At 39.4% G+C, this 23637-nt stretch overlaps 2 protein-coding genes and 1 pseudogene across 2 annotated transcripts in view; 2 read left to right on the top strand and 1 right to left on the bottom strand.

Moving 5' to 3' along the window:
- The window catches only part of LOC149113574 (gamma-glutamylcyclotransferase-like), a 146318-nt gene extending 137581 nt beyond the window's left edge, over positions 1 to 8737 (top strand). The window contains exon 2 of the mRNA XM_089286154.1: positions 8241 to 8737. The gene's annotated coding sequence lies outside the window, so the exon portion shown is untranslated. The remainder of the gene's footprint in view (positions 1 to 8240) is intronic.
- Positions 3864 to 6466, top strand: LOC110069453 (histamine H2 receptor-like). The gene is made up of 3 exons (XM_020776977.2): positions 3864 to 3998; positions 4247 to 4427; positions 5072 to 6466. The coding sequence occupies exons 2-3, from the start codon at positions 4253 to 4255 to the stop codon at positions 5977 to 5979; spliced, it is 1083 nt and encodes a 360-aa protein (XP_020632636.2). The 5' UTR covers positions 3864 to 3998; positions 4247 to 4252; the 3' UTR covers positions 5980 to 6466.
- A 9361-nt stretch (positions 8738 to 18098) lies between the features above and the next one.
- LOC110069460 (galanin receptor 2a-like) lies at positions 18099 to 21473 on the bottom strand (annotated as a pseudogene).
- Positions 21474 to 23637: the final 2164 nt, after the last annotated feature.

Here is a 23637-nt window from a genome sequence, read left to right as displayed (position 1 = left end):
TTTAAGCGATTGTTGCATATTGATTAAGAGTTTCGACTGAAAACTGTTCATTGTTCTATTGGAAAAGTTCGACTATATCAACCTTTCGATAGCGCGGATTGAAAAGGTGATCAACTCAACCAACTGAAGCTTGTTTTTAGCAATAGAGCTCGAAAAACTCAAAACAAACAAACCAAACTAAAAAGGCTGATCCATGAGAGCCCGCCCAAAGGCTTTTCAAGTTATGTTATTGCGTTTCTGTCTAATTCAAATAGTTGGCCAGTGACACCGTTCAGATCTCTCTCGAACTCCATTTGTTAACTAGAGGTGTTTTAAATTATAAACACTGAGCTATGTGTTTTTGTTCACCGAATATCAAGAACGGCTGGCAACAGTATTCAACTAAAAAACAAATCAACTCAACAATTTTCTTACAGCAGGTGGCGCGTGGGCCAATCTCATTCCAAGTCTTCGTTCGCTCCTGTGCCGAGCGGAGATAAACAAAACCTTAGGAAAGAGCTTGCTGAGGAGTTGTAAATGATGTATCCACTAGAACGTTTGATTCCCAATCATTCTGGAAATTTCATACTATCTTTTTTTCCCAATCAGTCAGCAGTTTGATCAAACTGACGTGCTGCCCTAAAGCCCTCTCCGTTTATTCTGAACCTAGTGTATTACCTACCGCAACGTAGAAACTAGCGGCGAAATCGCTGGCTTATTTCTAAACATTTTCCCACTCGCAGCCAGTCGATCAGAAGCTTACATATAAAGCTCAACAAAAACAACAGTAATTAAAAAAGTTACATTTGACTATTTCAGCTGGATGAAGTACTATTCTCAGGACGAGCGGACGAGAATATTTTTTCCCTAGGGGTAGGTGTAAGTAAATCGATAAATTACTTTCTAAGCTCAGGCAATTTACGCTACACAAAAAGTAAAACAACGTTTTGAGTTCACGTTTTAAACTTTTGCCATGAATTTCACACGCCCCGTCAAACCTAAAAATAAACACACAGACGTGTCAGAATATAAGAAGCAAACAACGTGTTACACGTTAAAAGCAGGAAGAGGGGGGGATCAAGTATTTTCCCAAATCTTCCAGTACTGTGGCGATTTGAATGTTTTGTTGTTCCCCATAAATCACTCAGAATGGCAGCAGAGGCAAAGTAAGAAATCTAACAAATTATTTAGGTTCTGCCATAAGGGGCCGCTAAGCAACCGCGTATTGGCCTGAGCTTCAATTACAGAAGGTACTGACCGCACTTAAAGTTTTTTGCAACGGCACTTGACGTATTTTCTTATAGATGGATTCTTGTTTAAAAAACTATCATAACATGGGAGCATGTATTTGCTTTCTAATTGTGTGAATATATGTCATCACATGAAAAGCACTTGAAATCGGCTGATTCAGCTCCCTAAAGTGGGCGGTTAGTTTTTCTTTATAAAGCAATGTATACTTTTAAAATGAGGGAACACTTTAAAAATGTTGCTATCGAAGCAGGCTCAGGTTACAATAAGCTCTTGTTCTTAGGCCATCGTAGCTTGATTTCAATGTAATGAAATGTGACCTTTGTAAATTACAATGTTTAATCTCGTAGTTCGCAGTGACTTAATTTTCATTAACATGAGGTTTTTCTTAACTTCGACGTCTTTTCAGCTGCTACTGATGCTTTGTTCAGAAAAATAAACATTTCTTATTCTTCAATTTCCTTGACAATTACAAGTCAGGTAATGTGAAACTCAACACTGACCACGCGGGAAAACAAATTGACATGCAAATGTGCTTCTTTCCTCAAAGAGGTTCGAAGCTCCTAGTGATTTCATAGCATGCTTGAACGACGACTCTACTTTAGACACTAAAAAACTGACTGAGAGATCGACTGCTAATTGCTCCGTTAGCTTGGTATGTTCTACATCTCCTGGTTCCTTGTTTCTGACTTTCTCTATTCGAGGGTGAACCTAATCTTATTCTGATTGAGAGGACAGAAGGTAAATACAGCCATACATGAATTTCTTAATATAATATAATATAGGCGAGGGCAGCTGAATGTGCCATTAGTTTCGAAATACGCGGTCACCGCTTTCTCCTTTTTATTTGACACAGAATGGTTAGAACGTTAGTTTGCACGGTTTGTTTGTAATGGTATGATTACGGTTGATAAAGACACATGATGTTTAATTGTAATTAGAAATTTCGTTTTCTACAAGATTCAAAGCAAAGCAGAATCACTGAAGCTCAACTAAGGTGTGTGTGTGTGTGTGTTTTTTTCACAAGAAGCTGCGCATATAGTTTTTTAAAAGCAACTTTAAACATTAAATATAATTCCCTCTTTATAACAGAATCTTAGATTGAAAAAATTGCGAAATGCGGATTTAACAATCTTCAGTTTGCAAAATAGCATTGACCTAAATTAGAGAATTCACCAAAATCCATGAAATATTATAAAAGCGGCGTCTGTGCTGTCATTAAAATAATACTCACAGGACGTGCTGTAATTTGTTCACAAAACCCTCCATTAAATTTTATGTCTTGTTATTGCCTTAAGCTACGCGTCTTATCGGATAATTATGAACATCAAATGTTCCTTTAGCTCTTTCTTCGTGACTTCGCAATATTTTAAGAAAGATAATGTTATCAAGCACCATCAATACATTGATTGACGTGCAATTTAGAACGGCAACCTTTTAACTGCATGCGGTAATTATTTCATCACGCTTGAGCTATTGATAGTTTCAGGTTTCATTGCAAACGCCCGCTTGTTTTGAAGAAAAACAAGGCGAAAATAATACTGGCGACATGTCCATGAAAAAAGGAAAAACAAAGAATCAATCGCCGTTTGTTTAAATTACTTATTTTTTAAACTACAAATATCGACCTTGTGACTTCACAGCTACTTTAAACACGGCACTTATATGGAAACTGTAATTTTCTTGGGTCGGGTATTTGTCTTAAAGATAAACTGAATTATCTAGAAATTAATTTCTGGAGTTTGGAACAGCTCCTAGGCCTCATTTAACTGGCAAAGGTTTGGTAAGAAATGCTCTTTTTTGTTACCCCACCTTTTGAAAGACAGGATCAGAAAAATCTTTCAGCCTTTTTTATCAATATGGTGCAACCCTGGATTAACAATGTCGCTCGGTCCAGAAAATTGTTTTTATCACATCCGATGTTCACCCCGTAGGTATACGTGACAAACCACAGTCATTGTTTGTTAATATTTACTTCGTACCATGACACATAACAGAATAAAGGGAAGTGATATTAGGATAACCTCTGAACGCGACCAAGCATCGTGTTGAAGTGGAACAATATTTTTTCTTGTGAGGGAGAACACCATAATATGCAAGATAGTATGTAGAAAAGTACTGAGGAACAATTAATTACTGAATAATACAAAAGAAAATAAGAATTAGTAATAGAAAAAACAAGAAAGGTTTTTTTTTTTACTAACAACGAATGTTTTTAACAAGGAAACGATTGGTCCCTTTTATCTGAAAGCTATGTCGTATCTGAATTAGTTATACCAGGACTACAACATTTAATTCAATTTAAATTACTTTATCTTTTGCGTTTTCGAAGAACAAATATATAATCAAATGCTCATTTCCGTGATCATCCTTGTATTTAATAAAAAAAAGATAGAGCAAGGACCAGGAGTAAGTCAATCAACACACTTACAATTCTCAATTCACGTCACCCGGCAGACTAATAACGTTTGTCACTTGAAAGTTAAAATAATCTTTTTTCATTTACGGCACGTTCAGCAATATTTCAAAATCATTTACATAAAATTTAGATTTGATATAATTCAACTGAATTGAAACTTCCAGGGTTATTAATGTTGGTTAGCTTTGATTGGTTGAAATAGATTATTGAAACAATATTGCTGCCGGATATACAATTCTTCCATTTCTCGAATTCGTTGAGACATCACGTATAAAAGTTTAGAATTCACCTCTGCGCGTTTTCCACAGCTTTCCTATACACCCAGCTTGCTACGTCCCAATTTACTCACGAGGTACTTTAAAACACTGACCTGTTAACTTCTATATTTTAACTTAACTGCGAATTGCTGTTATAAACCATCATAAGAAGTATATTTATGAAATAATGTATCGGGAGACAGAATTCCCCTGTGGGCAATTTCTACCGCTCATTCCCGTATCCTATCTATTTTTAGCCTGTTAGGACTCATATTCTTATGGGAAGCAAAATGTTGAAGATCTCCAATGATATTTATTTTAACAATATATTTATCTTTTATAGGAAGTGATGCACATGGTGTACAATCGAGATTTAAGCCAAAGATTGGTCTTTGCAGCCGTTGCCATCTTCTCTTTCACAGGAAATCTCTTCTTCGTTGTGCTTATTGTACGCAATAGAAAACTGATGAAAAACGCGTATCATGTTATCCTACTTAGCTTGGCTATTACTGATATGATGACAGGTAAGAAATTTAAAGGGGTCAGTATATCGACGAAGTTTATTTTATTGCTACGCGTAAGGAAGTTAGTTGTTGTTGGCTGTTGTTGCTGTTGTTGTTTTTGTGGATGTTATGAGGCAGACAGTCTTATCTTTACTGTCAGAATCTTCACATTTCTGAATGGTAAGGGTCTTTCATACTACGACATGTCTTGTCCAACGTTACTTGCGTAAGAGCCTCTTATTAAGTTAACTGGTGAAAAGTGTAACTAAGAGATCATTTTACTAAAAGAACCATAGACCAGTCCACCATCGTATAGTCCGTTCTCTTTATTTCTATCATACATGTCTTTTGTATATGAGCCTATTCAGACAGGTTTTTTTTTCGCTCCTTTAGACCGAGTGTTTAGACGCATCTTACTGTCGGGATCAGGTCAAGATGTCAGGCCCGTCGAATATGTCTTCAGGATATACGCTCTTTGCTAAGAGGGGCGGATAAGCCCTAGATATCCTACAGAATACTTTTAACATTATGCGAGGACGTCCTATCAGGCTTCTACTACAGCTAGCGTATCATTATTAAGTTTAAATTTATTTTATCACACACAATAAAAACTTTTTGTAGACGTACACTTTGTAATGACTAACACGAGTCCTTTTTTTCCTCAGGAATTTTTCTTCTCTTAACACCTATTTACATCATTGGGGAACAACCAGCGTTTACAGGCGAAAACTTTGGCTCTGCAATCTTTTGCTACGTCATAGCAAATCAATTTCTTGTTTTCACGTTTGGAATTGTTTCCTTGTATACTGTCACGCTTCTTGCTGTGGAACGTTGGTTTGCTGTTTTTCGTCCCTTGGGGTATCGAACATCATTTAGAGCACAAAAAGTGCAGAAGTATCTGTTAACCGTCTGGGTTAGTTCCTTTGTTGTGAACAGTACGCATATCGAAGAGACCAAGTATACCCTTCACGGTGACAACACGACAAGACGGTGTACATTCCACCCTAGAGTGGCCGGTATGGAAGCTAGGGCTGCAATAGGAGTTGTAGAGATTTGTATGAAGTTTTTGATACCAGCCACAATTCTCCTGGTCTCGTTTACCCGTCTTTATCGTTTCATGAAAGATTCAGCTGTCCTTTCAACAACTCGTCGGAGTAGTTATCTTGCACTCACTCGAGTCACACACATGGCTGCCATAACATCGTTGGTGATGCTACTTTGTTGGTTTCCAAACCAACTTTTCTATTTACTATTCAAACTCGATGTTGTGCTACTGAACACCCCATGGCACAGAGCAACAGTTATCTTGTGTATGTTTAACTCGTGCTTGAATCCTTGCATATTTCTGTTATGCAACAAAATCTACAGAAAAAAGGCAAAAGAACTGCTTCCAGTTTGTAGAGGATTAATGAAGAGAGATGAGATATCACTGACAGAATCAAAGCAAGTAATTCAGTCAGCAGTATGCGTCAAATTTATCAAAGGAAACTATCTGGAAGAGGAAAACGTGGAGATATTCCAACATGTGCTGGACACTTCATTGGCTACGCACAGTCATGAACAATTTATATAGTTCGTTCTTAAAGCGTGCGAGCCCAAACATACGCTAAATACAATGCCCTACTACAATATGTATATTCTTCGCTCTTAATAAAGCTTGCGAGCCCAAACACACACTAAATACAACTTATATTCTTAATTCGTTATTAAAGCGAGCCCAAACACACGCTAGATACAATTTATATTCTTCGGCTAATGCCATTTGTGTTTGCATAAACCGTGCGATCCCAAAAGCGCTAAATGAATGCAATATGTATATTCTTCGTTCTTAAAGTGTGCTAGCCCAAACACACGCTAAATACAATGTATATCCTTCGTTCTTAAAGCGTGCGAGCCCAAACACACGTTAAATACAATTTATATTCTTCGTTCTTAAAGCGTGCGAGCCCAGACATACGCTAAATACAATGCCCTACATCAATCAATCAATCAATCAATCAATCAATCAATCAATCAATCAATCAATCAATAACTTTATTAATGTGTCAAATACATTCTAGCCGAGGATAAAAAAACCCTCTACTAATAGGGGACACAAAATAAATAAAATAAATTATAAAATTTAAAAACCTAAATTTGATATTTACAATAAAAAGAGACTAAAATTTAACTACATTATTTACAGTAATTCCAACAATTCTAAAATAATTCATTCGTAAGTAGATCATGTGCTACATAAAACACAGTTCTCGCATTCATGGTCAATTTTCTGTGAAAGATTAGTTAACGTGATCTGTCTTTTAAAAGATTGTAGAGACGGTAAGTTTTTTAAGTTAGTTGAGAGTCGATTCCACAGCATCGGTCCGATATATCTTAGCGAGTGTTTCCCATAGGTGACAGTATTAAATCTGGGAATGTGGAAATCTGCGCTTGTGAGGTTGTAAGTAGAACTTTTCAATGAGAACAAATTTTTGACGTTTGGAGGACACAAATCATGCTTCACTTTGAACATCAAACAAGCTATATCCTGTAGTCTTCTTTCGTAAAGAGATTTTAAATTAGCTTTCTTGAGCAGTTCCTCATAAGTAGATTTGCTATCTCTGAAGACTGCACGCAAACCCCTCTCCAGGGTGCGTTCGAGTTTTCTCTTGTCACTTGCTCGGCAATAGGTGAGATACGGAAGAATAGCAGCCTTAAAAAGGTGTAGTTTCGCAACGGTGGGTACTAAGTTCTTGAGTCTCATTAGTACACCTATCCTCTGGTTCGCTTTCTTGCACGTGATATTTATGTGCTCACTGAAATTAAGCTTGTTGTCAATAGTTACACCTAATAACTCAATACTGTCCAGAGATTCAATACCAGTTCCTTGTACATTTATGCTTATCTCGTCTCTGCTGTCCCTCTTTTTATTGTTGATTTTATGGTATTTCGAGAGGTTCCCCTTAAGTAAGTTCGACTCGTACCATAAAGAGGCTTTTGTTGCGCTCGCATTAAGGTTGTCATTAATCGTCGCCACGTTATCGCTGATTTCGAAGAGTTGATGGTCATCAGCATACATGCTTAGATTCTGCTCAATTTCATAGTCATTTTGAAAAATATTCCACAATAACGGTCCCAGCGCTGATCCCTGGGGGCAACCTCGGCTAACTTGTTTCCAAGAACTTTTTTGAGATGTCAGCTTCACTCTGTTGGAGCGATCACATAAATAAGAGCGTAACAAATTGATGAGATTCTCTTCAAAGCCATATGCTCTGAGTTTACTCAGCAACAGAGCTGGATGCATGGAGTCGAAGGCCTTTGATATATCCGTTGATAAGATTCCTACTAGCTGTTTATTGTCCCTAGCCAATCTCCAGTGCTCAATTAGATAAATAAGGGTAGTCTCGCAGCTATGAGTTTTACGATAGGCCGACAGGGCTTGTCCTAAACAGTTATTGAACATCCCCACAAGTTGCTTTGCTACAATCTTCTCAAACACCTCATCTACAGCCGGGAGGACAGTGACAGGCCTATAATTCTCTTTTAGTAGGGGGTCATCACGTTTGAAGACTGGTACCCATTCCCCCTTTTTCCATGACTGTGGCCATTTACCCTCAGTTATGCATCTACATACAATATATTCTTCGTTCTTAAAGGGTGCGAGCCCAGACACACGCTAAATACAATTTACATTCTTCGTTCTTATGCCATTTGTGTTTGCATAACGTGCGGGGAGCCCAAAAGCGCTAAATAGACACAATATGTATATTCTTCGTTCTTAAAGTGTGCGAGCCCAAACACACGCTAAGTACAATGTATATTCTTCGTTCTTAAAGCGTGCGAGCCCAAACACAGGTTAAAGTGCCACTGAAACGAAATTTTCGTATGTGAGATTTTTGCTTAGTAATAAAGTTTCAACCTTACTTGGAAACACTGCAGACTTTTTTTTCCCATACGGTAAGCGAAAACTGCTTTTTCAGCCGTTCGAAGTTGGCTGGTTAAGCCCAAAATTGGCGGCCATCTTGGCGCGGCCAAAACAGCCTAGTGACGTCACTGGTTGTATTGCTCTCGTGCCGCGCTGAAAATTTAGAGTGATTATGGGAGAAGAGAATACTGTTCGAAGCCCCCCAAAAAACATCTTAAGGACATCTCAGGGCTGTGAAGCAGATAATAACAGTAGCCTTAGACATGAAGAGGTGGAGAGTCGATCCTGGGGCTTTTCAGTCTATTTAATTGGATATTTTATGTAAGCAAGCAAACGAGTGGGAGTTCTTAGATCGCAAAATGATCGGGACTCTTAGTGAAATGGCCAGCACTCAATTAAACAATATCTACACTCATAAAGTAAAAAAGACATGAAAACAAGAGAAAGCGGCTTTTGAAAATATTATCCGGAGTGCTGCTGCACGAATCGTAGCAACAACGTTTCGAGTTTTCGAGTCGCTTCGCTTCGAGGAAACCGGACGCTTTGTGAGTTTCACCGCGGACGAGATTGTGCCACAGTGACCATTAGTCTAGTTATATCTGCTACATCCTACAAGTTATCACAACAGCAACAATTTAAGAAACCCTCTTCTTTTATATGAGGGAGCGAATTTAAACTATAAAGGTAAACTTAGCTGCCATGACCCTACAATTATATGTTTTCAGGAAACGAGAGAAAGCGTGACAATGTCGGCGGCGAAAGGTCATATATGCAAATTAGTTCAAATTCTGTTTAATAAACCTTCGAAAGGAGTGCAAACTGGTGACGTTTAACGAATTGCTTTGAACTTGAATACTATTAAATGAAGATCATAAACATAAGTATGTGCTAAAGAACTCCAAGTTATCCATCGGCCGTGAAATATTACAATTGGGAGATACGTGTAAAAGAGACGCGAAATTCCCGCTTTGTTTACACTGATACGTATGCGGCGATAAAGCAAACCCTGCTGCGGATCACAATTTTCAAAGATACATTTTGTCTACCACAAGAACTCTCACTTACTAGTATCATAAAAAGATGCTCTCTGAGTGCAAAGAGGTACTCGACTCAAAGCTTGTGGACCGTTAATAACTTCATGATTGTGCGGATGGCTGATGCGCTTACGGCTTTTAATGCAGCAAAGTTGCTGAGGATATATTCGAACCTTGTTAATAGACCTTAGATAAACGTGAGAATCCAAATTTCAGAACCAGGCTGAAAACAGACGACGAAATATCGTGTTTAGGCTTCAGGACGTGATACAAAAGTTGCCACACTCGTCTTCGAAATCTCCAATCGAGTACTCAAGATGTTCGAAAAGTATACTGAGCTGTTCTAATCTGTAGCATTCATTTTGATGAATCTTCATTCTTTGGCGCCCTCCAACGTTTATGATGTGTATTTCCTGTCAAGGCTGGACTGAAATTACAAGGTAGGAAACTAGTAGGTATCGACAATATGAAGAATAAACTTAAATAAATCAAGTGAAAAAACAAGAGAGAATCTTAAGCGCTTCTTGCGTGAATACAACCAGTGACGTCACAAGGTCCTTAAACTCGGTTCCAGAGCCCGGACACAGTTTTGCTCCAAAAAGTCGATTTCAGAAGCTAAAAAGAGCACTTTCCGTTAGGATTTGACAGAAATAAAGTTCACCATTATTTTAAGCACGTTTGAAACTATAAATTGGGCTAAAAAAAGAGAGTACGAAAATTTCGTTTCAGTGGCACTTTAAATACAATGCCCTACATACAATATAAGAAAGAAATGGCCGCGCGAAATCCTCGCTTCCAGAATTTCGCGCGGCCATTTCTTTCTCGCGGTTTTCTTTCCAGTCAAGCACGACGGACTAAGCGAAAGAGGGACTACTCGTAGTCGCCTATCACAAATCAAGAACGTATAATATATCTTGTATTTAGGGTGTGTTTGGGCCCGCTTTAAGTACGAAGATTATACATTGTATTTAGCGTATGTTTGAGCTCGAACGCTTCAATAACGAATAATATACATTGTTTTAAGCGTGTGTTTCGGCTCGCTTTAATAACGAAGAATATACATCGTATTTAGTGTGTGCTTGGGCTCGCACGCTTCAAGAGCGAAGAATGTAAATTGTATTTAGCTTGTGTTTGGGCTCGCACGCTTTAAGAACGAAGAATATACGTTGTATTTAGCGTGTGTTTGGGCTCGCACACTTTAAGAACGAAGAATATACATATTGTATGTAGGGCACTGTATTTAGCGTGTGTTTGGGCTCGCACACTTTAAGAACGAAGAATATACATTGTATTTAGCGTGTGTTTGGGCTCGCACTCTTTAAGAACGAAGATTATACATATTGCGTTCATTTAGCACTTTTGGGATCGCACGCTTTATGCAAATAAAGAATACAGAATGCTGCCGCTAGACTGATCTGCCAGCAAAGCAGATTTTGCCATATTACACCGCTCCTTCTTGATTTACTTTAGCTCCCAGTGAAGTTTCGTATTGAGTTCAAAATTCTTTTAATTACATTTAACGCTCTTAAGGGTTTGGCGCCTACCTATATAGATTCATTAATTAGTATCAAATCAACTTCACGGTATGACCTAAGAAGCTCTAATGACAGCCTCCTCCTTAGTTATCCAAAGCCGTTATCCAAGGCAACACTGGGTGATCGCTCTTTTACATATGCTGCCCCAAAACTTTGGAACGCTCTTCCTTTGGCCATCAGATCTGTGAACACTGTTACTGATTTTAAAGGCAAACTTAAAACATATTTGTTTTCTAAAGCGTGTTTATTAAAATCCGAATAGTATTGTAATTTCTTAGAATTTTAGATTTTAGTTAGGTATAAATTGTACTTTAACGCTTGTAATTTTTCACCTATAACTTAGTTTTTTAGAATTTTAGTTTTTAAGCTGTAATTTTCACTTTTAGCGTGTAACGTTCATTTTTCATGTATTTTAATTGTAATGCGCATTTGAACATAATTATTATTATTATTATTATAAATACAAATGGCATACCGATCGGCTGTCTACTTTTCCATTGGTACCAATGGTACCAAGCGACAAGTAGTTTACGCGCAGCCCTCGGTTGTTAATATATGCAGTTTACAAATAGTATACCAATCGACTAACTACTTTTTCGTTGGAATCGATTTGTACTACTTGTACTACTGGCACCAATCGACAAGGCTACTTTGACGAATAGTGATCATTTACCAATGGTACGATTGGTGAGGGCGTTTTGACGATTGGTATCTGTTTGTGTATACTGGCCATGTGTGGGAAACCGAGCCAAAGTTGGTCAAAATCACGATGCGCTAAAGCCGGTCTCGGCTACTCTTTCAGTCTTAAAATGAAGTGGGGCTATATTTCGGCCTAGAAGGTCGAAACCGAGCGTTCAAATATTTTTCCTCTGTCCATTTCACTGAAAACCAAGGCCATCAAAAGTTATTTTAGAGTCCCTAGGACTGGAAAATACCTCCCAAGTTCCGGGAAATCGAGCCAAAGTTGGTCAAAATCACGATGCGCGTAAACAGGTCTCGGCTACTCTTTCAGTCTTAAAATGAAGTGGGGCTATATTTCGGCTTAAAAGCTGGAAACCGAGCGTGCGATTGTTTTACCTGTGTCCATTTCTCTGCAAACCAAGGACATCAGCAGTTAGTTTAGAGTCCTTAGGACTGGAAAATATCCCCCAAGTTCCGGGAAATCGAGCCAAAGTTGGTCAAAATCACAATGCGCGTAAGGCGGTCTCGGCTATTCTTTCAGTCTTAAAATAAAGTGGGGCTACATTTCGGCCTAGAAGCTCGAAACCGAGTCTTCAAATATTTTTCCTCTGTCCACTTCACTGAAAACCTACGAAATCAGGACTTAGTTTAGAGTCCCTGGGACTGGAAAATATTCCCCAAGTTCAGGGAAATCGAGCCAAAGTTGGTCAAAATCACGATGCGCGTAAGGCGGTCTCGGCTATTCTTTCAGTCTTAAAATGAAGTGGGGCTATATTTCGGCCTAGAAGCTCGAAACCAAGCGTTCAAATATTTTTCCTCTGTCCATTTCACTGAAAACCAAGAGTAGCACGAGTTAGTTTAGACTCCCTTGGACTGGAATATATCCTTCAAGTTCCGGGAAATCAAGCCAAAGTTGTTCAAAATCACGATGCGCGTAAGGCGGTCTAGGCTACTCTTTCAGTCTTAAAATGAAGTGGGGCTATATTTCGGTCTAGAAGCTCGAAACCGAGCGTTAAAATATGTGTCTTCTCTCATTTTTACTGAAAACCAAGGCAATCAGGAGTTAGTTTAGAGTCCCTAGGACTGGAAAATAACTCCCAAGTTCCGGGAAATCGAGCCAAAGTTGGTCAAAATCACAATGCGCGTAAGGCGGTCTCGGCTATTCTTTCAGTCTTAAAATAAAGTGGGGCTACATTTCGGCCTAGAAGCTCGAAACCGAGTCTTCAAATATTTTTCCTCTGTCCATTTCACTGAAAACCTACGAAGTCAGGAGTTAGTTTAGAGTCCCCGGGACTGGAAAATATCCCCCAAGTTCAGGGAAATCGAGCCAAAGTTGGTCAAAATCACGATGCGCGTAAGGCGGTCTCGGCTACTCTTTCAGTCTTAAGGTAATTCCTCTGAAATAAAAGTGACAATAGATTTTTGTTCAAACTTTGTCCACTGAATATTTGTCATATGACAACTTCAATTTTGAAATAAAAAAGGGGGGTGCCCATGCTCATTAAGGAGCAGTGAGGCATTGAAAATGCCCCATTTTGGCATTATTTAATGCTTATTATAAAAACGCATTCCCAGTAATTGTAAAATCTTTGTGAGCCCATACTCATAAGAAAACGCATTAAACTACAGTCAATACATTGTGTCGGACACAACTAAACATTTTAAGTTTGATTAAGACAAAAACCTAAGTCCTTGATTAAAATTTGAACTAAATTTCTTGACGTGGTTACCGACTGCAAAATAGAAAAGACCACAGTGTATCTGCTATTTTTCTTATTTATTAAATTTTCAGCAATAGAATTTAGATCAGTCTTTTCTCACGCAAAGCTTATGATTAGTTGAATACAATGACTGGAAAAAAAATTGGGGTGCCCGTGCTCGTTGGTGAGCTAGAGCCATTTTTCAACTGAAAGAGCTCAATATCAAGGCAAATCCGTCATGTTTTTAATATGCGCGTGCACGAGCGCGCGCTAATGACGCCAAAAATTATGCGCAGTAAGGATGCGCAATGCAAATGTGAGGAATGACCTTAAAATGAAGTGGGGCTATATTTCGGCCTAGAAGCTCGAAACCAAGCGTTCAAATATTTTTCCTCTGTCCATTTCACTGAAAACCAAGAGCAGGACGAGTTAGTTTAGACTCCCTAGGACTGGAAAATATCCTTCAAGTTCCGGTAAATCAAACCAAAGTTGTTCAAAATCACGATGCGCGTAAGGCGGTCTCGGCTACTCTTTCAGTCTTAAAATAAAGTGGGGCTATATTTCGGCCTAGAAGCCAGAAACCGAGCGTTAAAATATTTTTCGTCTCTCATTTTTACTGAAAACCAAGGCAATCAGGAATTAGTTTAGAATCCCTAGGACTGGAAAATATCTCCCAAGTTCCGGTAAATCGAGCCAAAGTTGGTCAAAATCACGATGCGCGTTAGGCGGTCTCAGCTACTCTTTCAGTCTTAAAATGAAGTGGGGCTATACTTCGGCCTAGAAGCTCAAAAGCGAGAGTGCGATTGTTTTACCTGTGTCCATTTCTCTGCAAAGCAAGCCCATCAGCAGTTAGTTTAGAGTCCCCGGGACTGAAAAATATCCCCCAAGTTCCAGGAAAAAGAGCCAAAGTTGGTCAAAATCACAATGCGCGTAAGGCGGTCTCGCCTACTTTTCGCAGTCTTAAAATAAAGTGGGGCTATATTTCGGGCTAAAAGCTCGAAACCGTGCGTGCTATCGTTTTACCTGTGTCCATTTCTCTAAAGACCAAGGCCATCAGGAATTAGTTTAGAGTCCTTGGGACTGGAAAATATCCCCCAAGCTCCGAGAAATCCAGCCAAAGTTGGTCAAAATCACGATGCGCGTAAACAGGTCTCGGCTACTCTTTTAGTCTTAAAATGAACTAGGGCTATATTTCGGCCTAAAAGCTCGAAACCGAGCGTGTGATCGTTTTACCTGTGTCCATATCTCTGCAAACCAAGGCCATGAAGAGTTAGTTTAGTGTCCCTGCGACTTGAAAATATCCCCCAAGTTTCGAGAAATCCAGCCAAAGTTGGTCAAAATCACGACGCGCGTAAGCCGATCCCTGCTACTGTTTCAGTCTTAAATAAAGTGGGGCTGTTTCGGCGTAGAAGCTCGAAACCGAGCGTGCGATCGTTTTCCCTGTGTCCATTTCTCTGCAAACCAAGGGCATGAGGAGTTAGTTTAAAGTCCCTGGGACTGGAAAATATCTCCTAAGTTCCGGGAAATCGAGCCAAAGTTGGTCAAAAGCCTGATGCGCGTAAAAAGGTCTCGGCTACTCTTTCAGTCTATAAATAAAGTGGGGCTATATTTCGGCCTAAAAGCTCGAGACCGAGCGTGCGATCGCTTTACCTCTGTGCATTTCTCTGCAAAGCAAGGCCATCAGGAGTTAGTTTAGAGACCCTGGGACTGGAAAATATTCCCGAACTTCCGGGAAATCGAGCTAAAGTTGGTCAAAATCACGATGCGCGTAAGGCGGTCTCGGCTACTCTTTCAGTCTTAAAATGAAGTGGGGCTATATTTCGGCCTAGAAGCTCGAAACCGAGCGTGCGATCGTTTTACTTCTGTCCATTTCTCTGCAAACCAAGGCCATGAAGAGTTAGTTTAAAGTCCCTGGGACTGGAAAATATCTCCCAAGTTCCAGGAAATCGAGCCAAAGTTGGTCAAAATCACGATGCGCGTAAGGCGGTCTCGGCTAGTCTTTCAGTCTTAAAATGAAGTGGGGCTATATTTCGGCGTAGAAGCTCGAAACCGAGCATGGGATCGTTTTAACTGTGTCCATTTCTCTGCAAACCAAGGCCATCAGGAGTTAGTTTAGAGTCCCTGGGACTGGAAAATGTCCCCCAAGTTCCGGGAAATCGAGCCAAAGTTGGTCAAAATCACGATGCGGGTAAACAGGTCTCGGCTACTCTTTCAGTCTTAAAATGAAGTGGGGCTATATTTCGGCCTAAAAGCTCGAAACCGAGCTAGTGATCGTTTTACCTGTGTCCATTTCTCTGGAAAGCAAGGCCATGAGGAGTTAGTTTAGAGACCCTGGGACTGGAAAATATTCCCCAAGTTCAGGGAAATCGAACCAAAGTTGGTCAAAATCACGATGCGCGTAAGGCGGTCTCGGCTACTCTTTCAGTCTTAAAATGAAGTGGGGCTATATTTCGGCCTAGAAGCTCGAAACCGAGCTAGTGATCGTTTTACCTGTGTCAATTTCTCTGCAAACCAAGGCCATCAGGAGTTAGTTTAGAGTCCCTGGGACTAGAAAATATCCCCCAAGCTCCGAGAAATCCAGCCAAAGTTAGTGAAAATCACTATGCGGGTAAACAGGTCTCGGCTACTCTTTCAGTCTTAAATGAAGTGGGGCTATATATCGGCCTAAAAGCTCGAGACCGAGCGTGCGATCGTTTTACCTGTGTCCGTTTCTCTGCAAACCAAGGCCATTAGAAGTTATTTTAGAGTCCCTGGGACTGGAAAATATCACACAAGTTCCGGGAAATCGAGCCAAATTTGGTCAAAATCACGATGCGCGTAAGGCGGCTTCGGCTACTCTTTTAGTCTTAAAATGAAGTGGGGCTATATTTGGGCCTAGAAGCTCGAAACCGAGCTAGCGATCGTTTTACCTGTATCTATTTCACTGGAAAGCAAGGCCGTGAGGGGTTAGTTTAGAGACCTTGTAACTGGGAAATATCCCCCAAGTTCCGGGAAATCGAGCTAAAGTTGGTCAAAATCACGATGCGCGTAAGGTGGTCTCGGCTACTCTTTCAGTCTTAAAATGAAGTGGGGCTATATTTTGGCCTAGAAGCTCGAGACCGAGCGTGCGATTGTTTTACCTGTGTCCATTTCTCTGCAGACCAAGGGCATCAGCAGTTAGTTTAGAGTCCTTAGGACTGGAAAAAATACCCCAAGTTCCGGGAAATCGAGCCAAAATTGGTCAAAATTACTATGCGCGTAAACCGTTGTTGGCTGCTCTTTCAGTCTTAAAATGAAGTTAGCTCCAAAGCGAGCGTGTGATCGTTTTACCAGTGTCCATTTCTCTGCAAACCAAGGGAATCAGGAAATCGAGAAATCGAGCCAAAGTTGGTGAAAATCACGATGCGCGGAAGCCGGTTTTGGCTAGTCTTTTGGTCTTTAGATGAAGTGGGGCTATATTTCGGCCTAGAAGCTCGAAACCGAGCGTTCAATTGTTTTTCCTCTGTCCATTTCAGTGAAAACCAAGGCAATCGGGAGTTAGTTTAGAGTCCCTAAGACTAGAAAATATCCCCCAAGTTCCGGGAAATCAAGTCAAAGTTGGTCAAAATCACGCTGCGCGTAGGGCGGTGTCGGCTACCTTTTTTCAGTTTTAAAACGAAGTGGAGCTATTTTGGGGCTAGAAATTAGCTCCAAAGTGAGCGTGCGATCGTTTTACCTCTGTCCATTTCTCTGCAAACCAAGGCCATCGGCTACTCTTTTAGTCTTAAAATGAAGTGGGGCTATATCTCGGCCTAGAAGCTCGAAACCGATTGTTCAATTATTTTTCCTGTGTCCATTTTACTGAGAACCAAGGCCATCAGGAGTTAGTTTAGAGTCCCCCGGACTGGAAAATATCTTTTAAGTTCCGGGAAATCAAGCCAAAGTTGGTCAAAATCACGGAGGGTTGTCCAATACGCACAAACGGAGTTTTATGGAATGGCACTCAGTCCATTGGTAGTCCATTGGTAAAATGTCTCCACATGGATATTTATAAAGACTTAGATTATTTCCGATGGCCTCAGGTAGAGTAGGGGTCCATTCTACTCGTCCATTGGTACCAATGGAATTGCACTTAATCGATTGGTGTTCCATTGGTGAAATGCAGCTCGTTATAAAGTCACAGAATATTTCCAATTGTTTCTGGCTGAGTAGGTGTGCATTCTACTCGTCCTTTGGTACCAAAGGTACGATTGGTACCAATGGAATAACACTCAATCCATTGGTATTCCATTGGTGAAGCGCATGTCAATATAAAGACTTAGAATATTTCCAATGGCTTCAGGCTGAGTAGGGGTGCATTCTACTCGTCCATTGGTACCAATGGTACGATTGGTAGCAATGGAATAGCACTCAATCCATTGGTATTCCATTGGTGAAGCGCATGTCATTATAAAGACTTAGAATATTTCCGATGGCTCCAGGCTGAGAAGGGGTCCATTCTACTAGTCCATTGGTACTAACGGTACGATTGGTGCCAATGGAATTGCACTTATTCGATTGGTGTTCCATTGGTGAAATGCATGTTATTATAAGGAATTAGATTATTTCGGATGGCTTCAGGCTGAGTAGGGATGCACTCTACTCGTCCATGGGTACCAATGGTACGATTGGTGCCAATGGAATTGCACTTATTCGATTGGTGTTCCATTAGTGAAATGCATCTTATTATTAAGACTTAGAATATTTCCGATGACATCAGGCTGAGTAGGGGTCCATTCTACTCGTCCATTGGTACCAATGGTACGATTGGTACCAGTGGAATTGCACTTATTCGATTGGTGTTCCATTGGTGAAATGCATCTCATTATAAAGGCGTAGAATATTTTTTGTATATTCTTCGTTCTTAAAGCGTGCGAGCCCAAACACATGCTAAATACAATGCCCTACATACAGTATGTATATTCTTCGTTCCTAAAGCGTGCGAGCCCAAACACACGCTAAATACAATGCCCTACATACAGTATGTATATTCTTCGTTCTTAAAGCGTGCGAGCCCAAACACACGCTAAATACAATTTGTATTCTTCGTTCTTAAAGCGTACGAGCCCAAACACACGCTAAATACAATGCCTTACATACAGTATGTATATTCTTCGTTCTTAAAGCGTGCGAGCCCAAACACACGCTAAATACTAAGCTGAAGAGGATTACTTATATTCATATTTGTGTTCTATATGATTAAGTGTATATACAGGTTATCGAATTTGATACACCCCAGTCCAGTTGTAAACATACAACTGTATGACGACAGTAAAAATAATTTGTCACATTGGAGTTACATTTTTAAAAACATTTCTTCAGACACTTCAGGTATAGCACGGTATGCATGTATACTCTAAACAAACAAACAATCATTCATTCATTCATTCATTCATTTTAAGTTCTGCCCCAAAACTCAAAATATCGAGTTGATAAACTCGCAACATCAAAACTCTTAGAACTAACAAAAAGGCTTAACAGATGATGTTAGAAAATTCGATATTGAAAGTAGATTGGGTCAACGAGCTCAGTAAGCCAGTTGTTCAAGTTTGGGCTTATGCGATAATGAAAAAACCATTCAAAATTGTTTATACGAATCCTTTGTTACACTTATAGCTCACTCTGCTTATGATTGTTAGAGTTGTTGGCGGCCTCTTCGCGTATATGAGTGTCTTTATCATCATGGGGCATTCCATTCATTGTGATTTTTCTGTTGCTTTCTCCCTGGGGAACCTCTGGTTTTCCCTGGGAGCTCTCAGGTATAAATGCGGAGGAGTCCACAACTCTTGATGCTTCTAAATGTGGCCCCGTCTTACTGAAGTTTTTATCATCCGTTCTTCTGATGACTCCTTCCTTTATTGTAATACCCGTTTCTTCAGATGCTACCTGCACATTTTTCCAGAAACAGAGAATTCTTGTGAATCTTCTGTAATTGCGGTTGGTGGCTCCATAGATCCAAGGATTTAAGCAGGAATTCAGCATGGCTAACACAACTGTGGCATGATGGAGGGGCGTATCAAACTGAGTGATGCTGAACTTTGACAGGACATAAAAAGACTAGTTTGGAATCCAACACAATGCCAAGAGCAAACCTGTTATAGCACACATGCGGAAAAGGCTGTTGAGAGATTTTGGGCGGCTGCCCTTGGCGTGACGATAACGCGACCTTCGCATAACTCGGTACGACTGGGGAAACGTGAACATGGAAATAACAACTGGGATCAAAAAGGTTAATGTTACGTGGGCGACGGTATAAATCTGAGACACGAACTGATTTTCAATAAGCATAACCCTAATGCAAAGGGGTTGTCCCTCCTTCATTATCAGTTTCTTCCCGATTAACGCTTGCCAGTTTAACGCACAGCACACCATGGAAACACTTGTAATATACATAATGACTTTCCACCGCTTAGATGTAATTTTGTACTTGACCGGTCTAGTTATTGCATACGAGCGGTGTATTGCTAATCGCATCACTATAGCAACAGAGATCTTACAGAAGGTGAAGATGAAGTACTGGAAACTAATGATGTGAGAGAAAACATCTCCCGCCAAGTCTTCTGGGACGGGAAAGTTTTCGTCTGCTACGATAAAGGCGGGAGTAATGGCCAGTATAACTCCTGCGAAGATACCAAAAAAATGTAAGTTTTTACCATCCCTTTCGTAACCGTGTTTCGTTGAAACGTTCTAGTAAAACTGTTCGCCCTAGTTTTCAATTGACTATTTGTTCCTAACGAGTAATGCGACGTTTGTTAACGTTTTCATCCTGTAATTTCTAGTTTGAGTGAACTTTGCTCCTATTATTCTTGTGGATTTTTCTTGGTTTGTACAAAGTTGTATTGCAACACTGAAATAACAACACTGAAAATGCAGGACTCTGAAAAAGCAGAATGGAAAATTGTTCCGATATGTATCGCCCATATGGCGACAAACTGTGGGCAGGTGTTTCATTTCGTCCGGAGATTGATTTCATAAAAATTCAAAACGAAAAACTCATTTGGTCCAATTACGATGGCTATTCTAGAAAGCGCGAAAATGTCACATAAAGAAAATCGCATATGATCTAAAAATGTAACAAAAAAACAATGTACCTCTTACTTATAGTGGTCATGCACTTAGTTATACAAGCACTAAGCTTAGCTAGTTTACAGGCATGCCACTGAAACAAAGGAAACAAATATTTCAAATGTAAGAAAAAAGTGTGCTGTCTAGGTTTTATTCGAAAAAATAAATATTCAGTGGCTAAATTAAATGTTGGAAATGCCGGTGAACTTTGTTTGAAGTGGGTACTGACAAACTATTTTCTTGTGTTCTCGTTTGAGGACGTACACAGTGTGTTGTCAAGACAAATCGAAAAAGTTGCCGGGACATTTTGATTGAAACTTTGATGAAAAAAGGTAATTTGACTTTGTAAAACAAACAATGACATCGCTGAAATGGAAAACTATTGTTCAATTGATATGATTCAACTCTGATACAGTATCCAATGTTGGTCACTCAAACTTGCATAATTTTGTAGTCCTGAGAAAAAATATGGGATATATGTGTTCATTTCCTTGGACTGAGTTGCTCTTCAGTGGTTGTGATAACCGAATAAAGTTTCAATAAAATGGCTCTTGTAATAACTTCTTTCCAGTTGTCTTCATTGTAATTTTGTGATTGTGATTTTGGTTTTACACTGGGCTTATTTCATTTGTATTTATTTCTTTAGTTAAGTTTCGTTTTTATCACATGCATCTTACCTGTGAACATATCAGTAAAGGCCAGCGAGAGAATCATCAAGTTATACGAGTTCTTCAGCATTCTGCGACATCGGATAATAACCGCACAAACCAATCCATTGCCTAAAACTGCCAGCAAGGCGATAAATCCAAATGCTACCCTTAGAGCTGTTCGCGAGTAGTCAATATGGGTTTTATTTCCTGCGGAATCTGTGGTGTTCATGGCTGGGTCTCAGTGCTGGACTGAAAACAAATGTTATCTCAGTAAGACACTCCTTCAATACACAAACGTACACCTATCATGACATCAGACTGACAATTTATCCTTTGTATTTGAAATTGCTGTTCTAAGTCTTACCAATTTTAGAGCCACTTATTTTCTTTGTTTTTTTCGGCTGTACGTGTCAAATGTCCCTCAAAACAGTAAGTCATTAATAGAATCAATTTTCAAAAACTAAAAAGCCTAAGACAGAACACTCTAAATGAGTCATATAGAATGCAAATTAGCTGTTGTTTCCCTTAATATAAATTTATCTTTGCTTTTGATGTGATATATTTTCCAGCACAAATAGCAAAAATATTAATAAGGTGAATACCCAAACTGAAACGTTGTAAGGATACCATACCATGTTACTGAACAAACTGAAAAAACGGCGAATTTTACCGACTAAGTTGAGAATCTCCCTTCAGTTAGGCTGTGGAATTGTTTCTTCACCGGTGCATGGCTGCTGAGATATTTTAGAGCAAAGCGGTAATGTTGTAATCGTTTGAAAATATATCAACGACCTCAACACAGATTGGAACTTGTTTGATTGAAAAGTAATCGATTTTTTTTTGTAATTTCTTTATTAGACTGCGTTACACCGGCGAACTATTTTTACTTTCCTTTTCCTTGATTCATGAACATTAATATTCAAACTCGCAAATGAAACCTCTTCCTATAGTTCTTACGTCCTATTTTCAAGAAAATAATTGTGTTTGGTGCAAACTACGTAATTAAAGTTTAAATAAACTACTATAAATGGGTAGAAGCATTGCTTTGACATGTAGACTTTTCGATATCAGATGGCTTTGATCGAATGGCTAACCTTTTTAAACAAGAAAATATCTATGTTGACAAAGAGCTGTAAATATAAGTTAGATATACCGATAACTTGCATTTGCCAGTTTTGAGAATTTTCTGGGTAGGCAATAATGTGAATGTTTTTGTTGTTTGGGCTGCGGCCCCAAGTTAAAATGGGGGCCGTGTTTTACTTCAGTGAGCTTTTCTAAACCATTCTACATTGACACTATGGATTTTGAGAAATAAGTTGATGAAATTGTCGTTTTGGTCAGATCCTTTCTGTGTGAACGAAAAATAACAACTCCAAATAACTTTTCACTGGCTTCGTAACATGATTATTAAATACGGAGAAATATTGAAAAACTTACAAAAAAGTTAAATGGAAATAACAGGAAAAAATTCTTCTCGGACTACTGTGATAACATTATTCCTTTGGACGTCAATGTGGATGTGGAAGGATCGATTATTTAAGCCATAGAACACCGGATCTTATGACAAGACAGACTACGGTGTTTCAGGAAAGGAAAGCGGGTAAAGTTTTATGTCAACTATGAGAAAAAACTGGATTTTTTGTACATCTTATGGTTACAACTCGTAGTTCTAATCAGTTTATGGGAGTTAACAAATATCGTCTAAAATAAGCATTCGTAAAATAAGAGACTGGAAATATTTGCTCGAAAGCACAAGCTGTGCGAAGTAAAAAATTACGTACCTTAGAATCAAGGATATTTTTTTCATCTGACAACTTCTCGTGCCTTTTGTGAGTTTCTAAAATGCTGCACGCTGGAGAATATCTTATTCTAGCCCCTAACTTTGGTTTGTGATAAGTATGGTAGCTTAACTTTTTAGACATGACGGTTTATAGGTTTTCAGCTTGTGTGTCGCAAAGAGGAGCGGACGGACTGATTGCAGGTTACCAGCTTAACAAAAATCAATATAGTTCAACACAACATTCAAGTAAATGGAAAAATTCTGCATTTAAATATTTGAAGTAAAGCCCCGACCAAACGATCGCAACATTTCAACGCAACATATCGCAACATTGTTGGGAAAAACATGTTGCGTGCGTTTGGCCACCCTGTTGCGATGTGTTGCGACGTGTTGCGACATGTTGGGTGTTGTTGGCTTAAATTTGAAACTGGTCAAATTTTTCATGCAACATTTGTGGATGTTGCATGACGTTGTAGTCGTTTGGCCAGGTTCGTGCAACAATGTTGCGCCCGGGCATGCGGACTAGTTCGATTTTCAATACCCAACATGTCGCAACAAGTCGCAACAGGATGGCCAAAAGCGTGCAGCATGTTGCGCCCAACATTGTTGCAATATGTTGAGCTGAAATGCTACGATCGTTTGGCCGGAGCGTGCAAATGCTGGGCCAACAATGTTGCGATATGTTGTGTTGATATGTTGGGATCGTTTGGCAGGGGCTTAACATCCTCTATTTAATAATCAGAATGCTAGCTTAACACATTTCAAGACTTTTGAAATAACGAAAGATCATATGAGATATTTATTTGTCAAAACCTGACGAATGCACAAAGGAGTGTTCATAATTTCTTTAAAGGAAATTATATCACAGTATTTCTTCAGCCAAAG

The sequence above is a fragment of the Orbicella faveolata genome, unplaced genomic scaffold, assembly GCF_042242905.1.
Source record: "Orbicella faveolata isolate gen_17 unplaced genomic scaffold, um_ofav_v1 contig_14, whole genome shotgun sequence".
In the NCBI taxonomy this organism is placed as follows: Eukaryota; Metazoa; Cnidaria; class Anthozoa; order Scleractinia; family Merulinidae; genus Orbicella; species Orbicella faveolata.
Note: the sequence above shows the minus strand (reverse complement) of the source record. Positions and strands in the feature narration are given on the sequence as shown.